General features: G+C 36.2%; 1 protein-coding gene across 1 annotated transcript in view; it reads left to right on the top strand.

Moving 5' to 3' along the window:
• The first annotated feature begins 657 nt into the window (after window positions 1–657).
• The window catches only part of Tmx3 (thioredoxin related transmembrane protein 3), a 37,942-nt gene continuing 23,990 nt past the window's right edge, over window positions 658–14,609 (top strand). The window contains exons 1-5 of the mRNA XM_046448616.2: window positions 658–894; window positions 1,790–1,844; window positions 4,830–4,869; window positions 6,393–6,516; window positions 13,969–14,014. Coding sequence (XP_046304572.1) covers window positions 840–894; window positions 1,790–1,844; window positions 4,830–4,869; window positions 6,393–6,516; window positions 13,969–14,014 — 320 coding nt within the window. The 5' untranslated portion in view covers window positions 658–839. The remainder of the gene's footprint in view (window positions 895–1,789; window positions 1,845–4,829; window positions 4,870–6,392; window positions 6,517–13,968; window positions 14,015–14,609) is intronic.

The raw sequence follows: 14,609 nt of genomic DNA, 5'->3' as shown, positions 1-14,609 counted from the left end.
GGAAATGGAAGGAGACCCTCATTGTTATAGAAAATTACATGTAAGAGGAAGTGAGGGAAAAGAGAAAAAAAAAACAAGGGAGAGAAATGAATTACAGTAGATGGGGTAGAGAGAGAAGATGGGAGGGGAGGGGAGGGAAGGGGGATAGTAGAGGATAGGAAAGGCAACAGAATACAACAGACACTAGGATGGCAGTATGTAAAAACGTGGGTGTGTAACAGATGTGATTCTGCAATCTGTATACGGGGTAAAAATGGGAGTTCTTAACCCACTTGAATCAAATGTATGAAATATGATATGTCAAGAGCTTTGTAATGTTTTGAACAACCAATTAAAAAAAAAAAAAAAACACGGACGGATGCACAGCTCGGCAACCCACAGATTTCCACTTTCCAGGCACGCAAGGCTAACGCATGATTTCCCATGAATTTTGTCCACGCAGGTGCGCTCACTGTAGAAAATAAAATAATCTAATAAATTCAACTTCGACGGGCATCCCCGGCGACCACCCCCCAGCTTGCAGAGGCCCGCACCATCTGCACCGAGAGCGCCCCCTAGCCGGGTTCCCACGCTTTGGTAAACTGCCGCAGGGCAAATTAACCCAGAGAATGCCACCGCGCTTGCGCCGTGGAATGCGCATGCGTCGCAGTGCCGCGCATGCTCCGCGGCAGAGGCCTCGGAGAGCTCGGAGGGTAACGGAGCTGACGCGCCCCGCCCCCGGTGTGAGTGCGGAGCTTTTCTTCCGCACCGCGTGGGCTCCTTTTTTTCCCCCCGGCAGGCGTCCGGTCGTTACCTGCGTTGTCTTCTCTCCCCTGCACGCTGAGCTGCTGCAGCCCACCATGGCGAGCGTGGCGGGTCTGGGGAGCCGGGCGGCCCTGGGGCTCTGCGCCACAGGTAACAAGTGCACTGAGGCCAGGCGCGCGGCCAGGCTGGGCCTGGCGGGCCGGGGTCGCCGCGGGGGCCGACGCTGCGGATGTCTTCAGGGGCTTTGGCACCGGCGTTCTGGAGACTTGGCGCTGGGGGTTGGGAAGATGCGGCTGCTGCTCCTTGGCTTTTTACTGCAGGGGCAGCGCTGACTCCATTGGTGGGCCATGGGAATGCCGGTGTTCCGGCAGACCTTGCCTTGGCTCGAGGGTCTGCCTTGTCACCTTCAAGGGTGGTTACCACCGGGGTGGGAGAGAGGGTCAAGGACTGACCGTGGTCAGATCGCCAGGATTGTGCGCTGTGAGACGTGACTTGATGGTGTTGGTTAGCCTTTCCCAGGGCGCCCTGGCTCTCGTTGCTCGATGATTCGGCCACCATTAGAACCTGCGGTGTGCCAGCCTCCATTCTGTGTGCAATGAGTGTCAGAGGGGTAGCTCGGCTTTGGTTTCTTCTCTCTCTCCTTTTTTTAAAAATCGTATTTTCAAGAACATTTGGAGTTTTTAATGAAGAGAGGTGATTGCTTGCAAAAAAGAAAAAAAAATAAGAGAAGCGAGTTTTGTCTACATCCAGAAGGTAGTGGAAAAAAAAAAAAAAAAGATACGTAGAAAATGGCACCATGTCATAGGTGGATTAGCCTACATAGCATTTGCTAGTTGCAGGATGATTTCACGCAGAGTAAATGTCTGTTAAATGGATGTAATTCATTTGTATCACTGTAATTCTTCTGCATCACTCAATCCTTGGAATGAATCATTGATCCATGGTAGACCGTAACAAAGAATCAAGATATTTTATAGGTGACTAAACATATGGTAAGAGGCAAATGATAAATCATTGAATTTTGTCTTCTCTTTTTGTTTTGCAGTTATTTTGCTCGATATGGCTTTTTGTAAAAGTGTTGTACAAGATTTAGATGACTCGTGAGTATATATATATTTAAACTGTTATTTTAACTTTAAAAACTTGAGCTTTTATCTAAATATTTGCATGTGAATCTTTTCTTTTAATGATAGGGGCAGTAATGACCAGTGTTTATATGTTGCTACTTTTTTTTTTTCAGCAATTGTTCTAAATACTATATATGTACCCCAAATATTTTTACTAATAGTTAAAAGATCAGAAAACTGGCAAACATCATTTTACCTTGTATTTATTTCTTTGTGCTCTAATCATATAGAGTGGGTACTGGAATTTACTTTCTCATTTTTGGGGGAGGGGTGTACTGGAGATTGAACTCAGGGGCACTGGACCATATCCCCAGCCTTATTTTTTATTTTATTTAGAGACAGGGTCTCACTGAGTTGCTTAGAGCCTCGCTTTTGTTTAGGCTGGCTTTGAACTCACAATTCTCCTGCTTCAGCCACCTGAGCCTGGAGGTACAGGCATGCACCACCATGCTTAGTGTTTATTTTCATAGTATCAGCCTTAATCACAAGGCCTTGCTTATAGTGGGTGAGCTGTCTAGCTCCAAATAAAAATCCTATGTGTGATTTGGCTTGAGTGAAGGTGACAGCAATGCCTTTCCTGCCAAGCCACAGGTGGAAGGTGCCCTCCCCACACCAAATTTAGTTGCACAGTTTATTGCAGTCTCTGGAGGGTCTTGTAATCAAGGATTCAGACCTCCTGGGCCAACCATGTTCATATGTATATGTGTGCTCCTAGCCCAGTTCTGTGTGGAGACCTCTTTATTTGGGGCTTCATCTGAGGCATTTCTCAGACACTTTTGCCAAGACCTCCTCATCAATAGTCACTCATAAAGAGGCAGAACCCTTTTGTTCAGCTCTTCTCAGCAGTGAGATGAATTTCCCTGTCTGCTGCATCAACCTGATTCTCTGTTAGTGCTCTTTCATGTATTAAAATGGTACACTGAGGAGTTGGCACCTCTTTTATGTCTCTTGGCTCACATTGTGAAAGTAAGTGAATAAAGGCTTGATTATTACTTCCAGTCTAGCTGATTGTCCTAATTTACCTCCTGAAAACCTGATGCATGACAGAATCAGTGTGGTGTTCAGGCTGATCAGTTGAGCACAGTGTTGTTACAGAAGAGCAAAACACCTAAGATCCTATGTGTACCAGGCATGCTGATGGATCTTGGGAGTACTTGCAGATTGCTTATAGAAACTTTCTGGTGCTGAGGAAAACAATTAGGTACAAAGAAGTAACCTTATTGAATTTAGTGATACCCAATGGGGTGTGTCATTACAGTTTTCAGCTTATCCTGGCAGTGCTGACTGTCTGAGGAGGAAGGAGGAGTTGTGCTCCTGCTGATCATTCCATTAGCTGTGTAGATGCTTACTGGAAAGGCCCCTACACCAAGAGCATAACATGCTTATGAGATAAATGTGGAAACTGGTTCCTCACAGTAGAGTAAGCACATGTGCCATCAGTTGTTTCCTGGATCTGTAAGACAGGGGCCATGAAGATTCTGGTAAGATTCTGGACCAAGCATGGAATGCCATTATTTTGAGAAGGCACCAAAACAGCATTGAAAAGGTGTTCCACTTGTCTCACCATGATCAAAGCTAAAAGTACTTCCCCAGGGACAGATTCCTCAAGCTCATGGGTGAGGGTATTCTTACCAAATAGAGAACACTGGACCCCTTATTCCATTAATAGTGCTCTGGATCCCAACTGGAATTGATGCTTCTCTGGATTTGCCTTAGCCATCCACATGCGTTCCACTAGCTTGAGCCACACTATCTAGATCCTGACATGACCACATTTGCTTCTTGTTCACATTCTCTCAAGATTACTGTATCTGATGGCTCAGCTTATACATTGGTGGGACAGATCTTGGGCATACAGTACACTCTCTATGCTCCAGATCACTCCAATTCATAGGGATGGTTGAACATTTTAATGGACAGCTGATGACAATGTACAACTTTACCCCCGCCTGGACTACACATTTACTGAGTTATTTCAATGCAGTATCAATTGGGTACTTTTCTCAAACATTAAAACTGAGCCATCAGGAAATGATGGGAACCCTCCTAGAATCCAACCTCTCAGATTAAAAACAACAGATTAAAAACCGCCAGTTTGTAAACAGGATTTTCCAAGCATAGCAAACTTAGGCTTTGCTATATTAACTTTTCTCTAGAGGTATAAAATGTAATAAAAGGGTGAAGAACTTAGGTATACAGTGTCATCCCTTGGTATCCATGGGGATAGGTTCTACAACTCCTTGTAGATAAGAAAATCTGGATGCTTAGGGACCTTATATAAGTGGTACGGTGCTCTGTGCACATCCACCTATATAGTTTATATCATCTAAATTATTTATAGTATTTAATGTAAATGTCATATAAGTAGTTATTATTTTCTGTTGTCTAGGGTATAATTTCAAGAGAAGAAAACCTTGCAAGCAACACTCTGTCAGATGATCAAAACTGTCTGAAACAATTTGAGCTTGCTATAGCAAGAACTCAGGGGTACTCAACTATTATTCTGGCATTAGGGTTCTCTCTTCCATCAGACAAACCGTTCTGTAGACTTAAGAGTGTAAAAAAAAAGAAAATTAAAGAAAGCTAAGAAAACCTGCACATGCTCATTACAGAATTGGAGAGGCAGTTTTCTATCCTGCGTCCCACCAAGTATTTTCAGGTCTTAGTTAGTGATCCACAGATGAGGAAAACCAATTACATTTGTATTTTTCCCAGAAAAACCTTAGTTCTACTTTTTTTGTTGTTGTTGAATTCTTTATTCCTCTTCTTTGAGTGGTTCTTTTTAAAAATTCAAAGGATAGGATAAGATGTGGAGGTCACTGAGGAAAAATTTTACACACATTTATTGAAAGAATTTGTTTCATGTTTCTATATTTATCAATTTATTATCCCTACCCTTATGATACATTTGTAAAGTGAACACAAACATAAAAATCAGAGATCTGCTTTTGTTTTTAGGTTTAAAGAAAATCGAAAAGATGACATTTGGCTTATAGATGTGAGTATGTAAATTTTATGTTAATTACCTGCCCCGACCATTTTAAAGACTCTTTTTTATTCTCTTTCACCCAAAGAAGGCAATATATAGTTAGTACTTATGTATCTTCTTAATTTGTTTTTGCAGATAGTATTGTTTTGGTTTTTCTGTTAAAATGAACCTTAGAGCTTTAAGGTTTAAGGGACTTATTTTATTGAAATTTTGGGGGTGAGAGTATTAAGATGGGAAGCTAGTACCCTATCTTATAATGAGGTAAATTTATAGATTATGTCTTTAGGAGATTATGACATGATTTTATTACAGAATTCACTCGTTTCTTCTTGTTTTCCAAGATATTGAATATATTAATATCATTTAGTCACAGTCATACTTTCATCCTTTTTGTTTTTTTGGATTCTGGGGATTAAACTCAGGGGTACTCAACTACTGAGCCACATCCCCAGCCCTATTTTGTATTTTATTTAGAGACAGGGTCTCACTGAGTTGCTTAGTGCCTTGCTTTTGCTAGGGCTGGTTTTGAACTTGGAATTCTGCCTCAGTCTCCTGAGCTGCTGGGATTACAGGTGTACGCCACTATGCTCAGCCATACTTTGATCTTAATAGTGAACAAAATTAAATATTTAGCATCCTTTCCTCACTTTCTAGTTTGGAATAAATTTTAACCTCGTGACATTGAAGATTTGTTTTAACATGCCTCAGCAAAAGTAGAGTAGCTGCAAAAGAAATGAAATAAAGATGATAGATTTGGGGATTATTGAAGCTATGTGATGGGATATGAGAATCCACTGTTCAGTTTTTTCTCCTTTTGTATATTTTAACATTCCCATGGTAAAAATTTAAAAAGAAATATTACTTCATGAAAATGCAATAAGCAGTTTGTTAGCTTGAGTTCTAAGTATTACCCCCACCATTTGCTGATTCTGGTCTGTGATTTTAGTTTTATCAGTCAGACTTGTCACTACTGCTACTACTGCTGTGTGACACAGGGAAGGTTTCTTAAGGCTTCTAAGCTTTGAATTCCAATGCTAAGCCAATTGTCGTAATGGTCTCCTGTATCTTGCCAGTAGATACAATAAACTTAGCAAAGGCACTCACTTTGTTGGGATTTTTGTAATAAAAATAGATTGTTTATCATTAACATTTGGATGTGCACATGGTATGGCATATGCATTTTTATTTACTGGTTTCTTTCTTTTTTTTTTTTTTTTTGAAGAACATGGATACATTCACTTGGAAGCAAAGGCATTTTATTAAAATTCATGTATCTGTTTTAAATAGGTATCAATAATCTATTAAAATGAACTTAAGTTAGTATTATATTTGAGGTATGACTTAGGAGTTAGCCTATCTAGATTTCTGTGTGTCTTTTATATTTTGCTGCATAACCATTTAGGAAATATATTTAAACATTTAGTTCCAAATAGATTATTAGCAGATTATTTAATCAAAGAGATTCTTTAAATATTAAGATTGATAGTTACAGTAGTACAACATTTTTAGTGATTTTTTCCCCCTTTGGCTAGTTTTATGCACCATGGTGTGGCCATTGTAAAAAACTGGAACCAATTTGGAATGAAGTTGGCCTTGAGATGAAAAGCATTGGTTCTCCAGTTAAAGTTGGAAAGATGGATGCTACTTCCTATTCTAGTAAGTCTTGATGTAGTTTATTATTTTACTTTTCTCATAAAGAAAATGTTTTAATAATATGCAGCAGTATTCAAGGTGGAAGAAAACATAATTTTCTGCTCTTGTAAAATTATCTTAGTTTAAGACTATACTTTATAAATTAAATGAATTAGCCATTGAGTATTTAATGTACAACCTGTGCTAGTCTTAGGCCTAACATAAACGTACAAGCCATTGTGTGTTCGTATTTGAACCCAACTTAGGTACTTAGTTTACATGAGGCAACTATGGAAAGTTGAACGTTTCATTGTTGATATAAGTTAAGTGAATGATAGTTTATTGTCTGAGTAGATAGATGGTATGGTAGAGAAGTACATAAGAACTTAAAGATGAATTAGGATGAATATGAGAATCAGGAAGGTATTCATGCTGAAAAGAATATAAGAACAAAAATCAAGCAGAACAGATCTGTCCTCCTGTTTGTTTTATAAATAGAATTATTGGAACATGGCTACACTTGTTTATTTACAGTTGTTTAGACAGTGTTGATGCACCAGTGTCAAAATTCAGTAGATATGACAAAAACTACATGTTCCCCAAAACCTAAAATATTTATTATCTAATCCATTATGGAAAAAAGTGCTCTCTTAAAGGATTTAGGCAAAGAAAAAATTGAGTTTAGAGAAGTATGAGATATCATGGAAATTTAAAAAGAGCATGACTATAGAAGTAAGCCTGGCTTTGCCTGCTACTACTGCTGTGTGACACAGGGAAGGTTTCTTAAGACTTCTAAGCTTTGAATTCCATATTGGTACATAATTAATTGTAATGCAGCTTTTATTGGTTATTCTGAAACTTGAATGATGTTGTGTTTGCAAAATCCGTTGTATGTTATAAATATATATTTCCTTTTCTTTTACCTGAAAAAGAAAGTTGAACTGTGTAATATGTATTTCTTTTTAGGAAATCAACTGCACATTTTGGATCATACCTATGTTTTAATTTCAAGTTTCTCATGTTCTACTTTTGTGGTTTTGGGAAAATACTTAAAATACTTAGTTTCCATGTCTGTAAGGGACAGTGATATTTTCAAGGTTGTGAAGATTTTATTACTGTTTTATGTTTAGAACCCCCTATTGCAATAGCATATATACAGTGGTAAAGGATGATTTCAGATTGTTAGAACCTCCCAGGGCAGAATGTTTTGCATTTTATTAGTTGTCCTTAAGGAAGTTATACACATTTTTGAGAAGACAAATTATTTGATAGAATTTTTTTGGCAGCAACTTGTAAATGAAAAAGAAGAGCGGGTGGAGACAAGAAAATCGTGTGAGTGAATTTTTTTATGTGTCCTGGTGTGGGTCACTAGGAGCTTAGGCTGGGGTAGAAGCTTAAAGTGAAGAAGGAATTCTTATATCATGTTCAAGGCTGAAGTAGCAGATGAGATAGTTTGACAGTGCTTCATTATATTCACTCACCTGTACTACTACTGTCATGTGGAAAAGAATGAAAAGTTTGATTTTGTGTGCATTTTCAACCTCAGTTGAATTGGAGCCATTGCTTCATTCATGTTTCTGACTCGAGGAACTAGAGTTCATTTGCGTACTTAGAGCTGGAGTTACTGATCACACATCAGTTTTTGCAACTTTGAAATAAGACAGGACATTGTCAAAGGGAGAAAATAATATTCTTGAATTGCTATTTCTTGAAATAAACTTTTAAATAAACTTTTAACTTCATGTGTAACTACTGAAGGAATCCCTTTATAAGGCATTCCTTCAGTAGTTACACATGAAATAGGTTCTTATGTCTTGATTAGAAATGTATACACATTGATCATAGATGCAATCCTTCATTAGTTCACTCAATTATTATTTCTTAACTACTGTTTATAAACCACCATGTCTCCAGAGATTAAAGAAAGACTCAAACACATCCTGCCTGTTTTGGAAATGCTTATAATACAGCCTTATAGAGGTAGAAAGATAAACAAAGCAGTAAGTGTAAAAAAGTCATAAAAACTGTAAATTCTTATGATCACTTGAATCACTGAGTGGAGTAATAATGTATAAAGCAAAGTGGAAATATAAAAAAAATAGTCATTGAAAAAGTAGTTCATATAAGTTAGTAAAAATTTTTATGGTAAACTGGTCATGTGATGTTTCAGTGATAACTAACAATTTACATTGTCACAATTCGTTATAATATCTAATTCATCAATGTACTATTTATTAAGTGTTTCTGTGTGCCATTATTACATTGGAACTCTGATTAGGGGAAAAATAGATATTCAAGGGCTGGGTATGTAGCTCAATGTTATAGCACTTGCCTAGTATGCAAAAGGTCCTGGTTTTCATCCCTAGCACTACAAAAAAAAAAAAAAAAAAAAAAAAGCCCATGCATTTCTCCTGAGTAACTTAGAGAAGTATTTTAAATGCTGCGATTAAAAATCAGTATTTTTTTCTGCATCTTCAGAATATAATGTGTATATAAGTCAAGAGTATCCACACACAAACACACTGTATACATATATATGCTGTATGTGGTTTTTGAATTTTAGTTTTAAAATGGGACTGGGCCTTTTTTTGTTTTTCATAAACCAGAGATTTGGTTTTTGCCTATAATTTCATGATTTTTGCAGATTTTATTCCTTATGTCTTGATTAGAAATCATCTTAACATCATATTACATGTTATATTGGATTAATGGGGAGGAAAAACCACTATAGAGATTGCTTTGAAGGAAATATACATACAACACATTATCTCACACAAGCCACCTAGCTTTGGGAAAAAGGAAAGGAGGAACTGATATATACTGAGGCCACTATCTGCCAGGTTTTGGGTTAGGTGGTTTTTTATATACCACCCCAGCTTGCACCTCAACCTACATAATGATGTGTTCTTGTGAATACTTGTGGCTCTTTGAATAATTGAAACATGGTTTATTCAAAAAAGTCATTCCTTTGTAAGAAAGTTACTGAGTCACATTCATTAAATACCACGTATTGGGGCAAGACAGGAACATTCTAGGTGTTGGTAATTTGTTAGTGAGCAAAACGAACAAAAATTTCTGCTCTTGTAGAGCTTGCATTTTTATGGAGAGAGACAAAAATAATCAATATAAACATGAGTGAATATTCAGTATTTCATGTTAGTCATGGAAGCTTTTCCCTGCTGTAGACAGAAAGAAATTTTATCTTCCTAGTATATAAAAAAGTTGATAAATATTCAGAACCACTGTGGAGACATTACAAATACATTTTTGGCTTATACTTTCCAATGTTTCTTTAAATACTCTAAGGCAGTTCAAATTTAGGCATTTTAGTGGAATTTGGAGTTAAATAGACAAAGAAATTGAATCTGTTGGGATTATTCTGTCTTAACTATAGAATGTTAATGATTTGGCTATTTTACTAATACCTCTTCCATCCGCACAACCCACTTCTGTTTCTCGGCCTATAGTCTGTAGACTTATGACATGCATTAGGATGACGTGGGAATTCATTGTCAGTTCAGGATCCTGAGGCCTACACCACTGTACCAAATGGAAATCTTTCAGATTTGGTCAAGAAAATATATTTTGAACATGTACTTCAAGTGATTTTGCTGCACACGTAAGTTGAAGAACCACAAAGAAGAATATTAATTTGATTAATAGATAGTTACAGGATTTTGTTTCAGAGTGAGGTAGTATTCAACACGTAAGTTGAAGAACCACAAAGAAAAATATTAATTTGATTAATAGATAGTTACAGGACTTTGTTTCAGAGTGAGGTAGGATTATTCAAAGTGATCATGTGCAGCAAAAGTCTCTAAGATTCTTTGATGATATCTTATTTCTTATTCATCTCTTTGTAGTGGTTGAAAGCAAATACCATCAAACTCAATCCAACGTATCTGTTTGTAGAACTTTTGAAGTGGAGAAATTTGAACTGTATGTTTATTCAGTTGTCTGTGTTTAGAATTGTACCAGAAACTTCTTGATGCATGGTTTTGTTTTTGTTTTGTTTTCTTTTTTTGGTACTAGGGGTTGAACCCAAGGTTGCTTTACTATTATTAAGCTACAACCCCAGTCCTCTTTACTTTTTATTTTTGAGACAGAGTCTTTCTAAGTTGCTGAGGGTCTCCCTAAGTTGCTGAAGCTGGATTCAGACTTGTGATCCACCTGCTTCAGCCTCCCTAGTTGCTGGGATCCCAGGTGTATCCTACTATATTAATCCCTTCATGCACAGTAACTAATATCAAATTTAATAAAAAAGCTGTATGTGATCACTGTAAATTCAGATACATATTTTAGCCTTTCTTTTTTGTATGTATTCCTTCAAGAATAAATATTGGAAGTTTCTCATTCAGTAGTTAAATTGTGATATTGTGCGCCCTGTAGTGGGATGCTGATTTTATTGTGGAACCAATGGAATTATGTTTAGTCTCTAGATATGGTTTTATGAAAAAGATCATAGTTTACCTCTCTTGATGCCTAAACATGCAGTGGTGTTTGGACAATAAAATTCTTATTCTGACTTCATGTTTACAGATTATATTTACAAATTAATTTTACTTTCTAGATTGTAAGCTCTGTTTGATCAGTGATTACATTTCAAGTTTTCTAACCTTGTATTATCAGCATTTGGGGCCAGATAATTCTGGGGTCTTTTTTTGGGGGGAGGGGTACAGAGGTTCTGTGCATTGTAGGAATTTTTTTTTTAGCATTGTTTCTTGCTTCTACCCACTAGATAGTAGTATACTACCTCCTCACTGCCCACTCCCATCACCACATTGTGTCAATGAAAAATGTCTCCATTTGATTGACAGTCACTGTTGTCTTTTATGTCCTTTTCATGTTGGATATATAGTGATACTTAGAGAGTACTAAGACAGATAGTATTTTTCAGCTGAAATAGAGATTGAGAGTTTGAGGCTAACTCCTCACTACGTTCCCCCACCTCCAGTTTATAGGTTAAGTAGCATGGTAACTAAGTGGCATGAGAATAATTATACATACCAGAATTTGAGATAGAATTATGCCCAGAATCCAAGATTACCATGACTCATATCTTTACCTGTCTCTGCCATCAAATTATTATAATTTCAAGGAGAAGCCAGAAATAAAAGATTGCTTCATATTTAATCTCATTTTAGAAATATTTAAAAATATACAACTTCAGAGGGAGTTATTAATTTTATAAACAGGATCTTCTGTTTCTAAAGAAATCAATATTATTATTCTTTATTATAAAATGTAGAGAATGAAAACTTAGACCGCGTCTCAATTGCAGCCTTGCTTCCTAATTTGTTTTCAAACAAGTTACCACATTTTCAAAAGTTTTCTTTAATTTGAATTTGCAGTATTTTTTCCCTCCAAACAAAAATGTTTCAAAGTTCAGTGAAAGAATATTAAAACCTGTTAAAATTTGTACATATTAGTATTTTAATATTATTTACACGTTGATGTATCAGCAGATAGTTACTAACAGTGAGGTCAAGAACAAGAGTAGGAAGGAAATGGCTCTAACATTTAAGGATCATTTATGTGCCAGACTCTGTGTTAGACACTTTTCTACATATTTTCACATTTAAAAATTCTACCTGTAGTCCTGAAAGGTGAGTTGTATCTTAAGAAGTGGTATCTTCTGAAGCAGAATCAGAGAAGTTGAATCATCCAGCATTGCACTCGATAATAAATGGAGCAGAATCTTAACCTGGGTCATTGTACGTCTACAACCTAGCCTTTGCTTGTGTGCTTTTTATTATATTGTCATTCCCCTCTAGGGGAAGCTAAGGACAGTCATTGTCAATTGAAATTCTATCAGACGTGAAGATCAAGGAGGCAAGGGGCTTTTAGGATAGGTGATATGAAAACTTCTAGATATGAAAACTGAGGTCAAAGAGATTGATAGAGTTCAGTGTGGAGCAAGGATTTTTGCTCTGAAACCTGTTAAAGAGATTCACCTCATGCTGTGAGATACCATCACTATATTTGTCAGTGTGTACTTTGTTTTCTTTATTGGATTTGTACATAAATAACTTAAAACAATTTGTGTGGATTGATTAGTGGGATATAACTCCCTCCTCCAATCAGTTATATTCTCATGTTTTGGCAGATTTTAATCAATTTTTAGGTGAAGATGATATAGGCTTATATTTATTTGCCTCCGTAATTTGGGAAGGACAGGGTTTACTCATGTAATCTCTCCCAAATCAGTGTTTTTGCCGTCTTTGTAGTCACAATCATATTTAGTTAGAATACACTTTACAGAATTAAGTTTTAAGTTAGAGATGGGCACAAATTGTGTAGTTGCTCAAAGTTCACGTGGATATTCAGAGACAGGACCTCCAAAACTTGAATTTTCATTAGCTTTGCTGTTTATGGTACCTCTTATGAACATAGGTGTTGTTCATTGTCCAGACTGTTATGGTCACCTCCCTCCGTGTGCCTCGGGAAGAACTCTAAGGTGATAAGGGAAGGCAGAGAGATTGGGGTGTTATTTTGCTACAGATTTTCCATGTTATTCTGAATTGGTGACGTATAATAAGAAACTGGACATGAAGTGAGTTTTAACTGGAGCTCAGGTCTAGGAGCAGTTTCCTTCTCCCCAGCTGCAGTACACATATACTTGCATATACTGGAAATAGAGGAGATGACAAAGGGAGAAGTTTGGGGGTAAACATGGTACACTCTGCACAAATACTAGTATAGCTTTGCAAATGTTTTATATTGTATAATGTCCACTGAGAATATTTATTCTCTCCTTGTTCCCCTGAGTATAGTATTAATTTGATGAATGTTTTTTATACTTCTGAAAGTCCTAATTCTCTATTGGCATTCACTTGGTTGTGTTTTTATTTCTTCTTTTGTCTCAAAAGATGCCATTGGAGCAAATACTTCTCATTTTAATCACTTGTGAGGATTTCAGAATAATCATTTGAGTTAATTGGAATTATTCTAGGTTATTACAGAAGCAGAAACTTACAAAATATAAATTTGTGTTTCAATCATATATTTACTGCAGTTAATTACAATTAGTGGTTTTAAATTAAATGTAGTAAACAATAAAGGAAGAGATGGGTCTTTTTTTTTTTTTTTTAGAAAAATGAGTTAGATCTAGGAAGAAATGCTTGTCCTGGAAATAAAGTCAAAAGAAAAGTACCTGAGTACTTTAAAATATTAATAATAATAATAACCAGAATGTCTTTTAGAATGATTACTCTGGAGATAAATTTTGAACTATTCTTTTGGCATTTTTTATTTTATCAGAATATTTATTTCCTGCCATGGATTGGATTGTTAAGTAATTGATTTCAATGAGGATGTCATGTTTTTTATTTTTCTATGTGAGTTTCTTTTTAGCAGTCAATTGCAACATATCTGCAAGGGCTTATATAAATATATATATTTTTTAAGTAAAAGACTCATTGTTATCTAGTTTCTTAAATAAAATATTTAGAATTATGTATTCTTTTTCTTATTAAGGCCTTGCTTCAGAGTTTGGAGTTCGAGGTTATCCAACAATTAAGCTGTAAGTTAAATGTTGTATGTCATATGTGTGTTTTTTATTAGTTCACTCTGCTTACGTTTTAGTACATTCATTTCTAGTAAAATTTCACTGGCGGATTGAGGATTGGGTTCAGCTGCCTTTTTTTTTTTTAAGATAAAATTTGTATTCAAAGGAGAGGACTGCTCTTCATTTTTAAGTCAATACATTGTTTATGGCTGATTCAATAAGTGTGTTTTGAGTGCTTACTGTGTGACATGTCCTGGGCAAGACATGATATACAGTCATAAATTATGAAATGTCTCTTATTCTTGAGATGCTCAAGTATGTATTCTGCTTTCTCTCTGTAAGTCCTGTCTCCTAACAGATGTAATGATTGTATGATCAAATTTACTTCATTAGGCATAAAAGACATGAAGGGAATCAAAATTGATGGTCATTAAGTTTAATTTGTAGGTAATTGATCAAGTCTAACAGAGTGTACAAATTGGAAGAAATGGTGTGATAATTCTAAAGAACTTTTATTTAATTTCTCAGGATATTCATTGCCCTTATGTTGGTAATGTGGATAGGTGAGGAATTGTTTTAAAAGTTATTTTTATAATGAAAGTTTTTTTTC

The sequence above is a fragment of the Marmota monax genome, unplaced genomic scaffold (genome assembly GCF_021218885.2).
Source record: "Marmota monax isolate L192 unplaced genomic scaffold, Marmota_monax_Labrador192_F-V1.1 WCK01_AAM20220418_F8-fsc00060, whole genome shotgun sequence".
In the NCBI taxonomy this organism is placed as follows: domain Eukaryota; kingdom Metazoa; phylum Chordata; class Mammalia; order Rodentia; family Sciuridae; genus Marmota; species Marmota monax.
The sequence above is the reverse complement of the archived record's forward strand: the minus strand, read 5'-3'. Positions and strand labels throughout refer to the sequence as shown.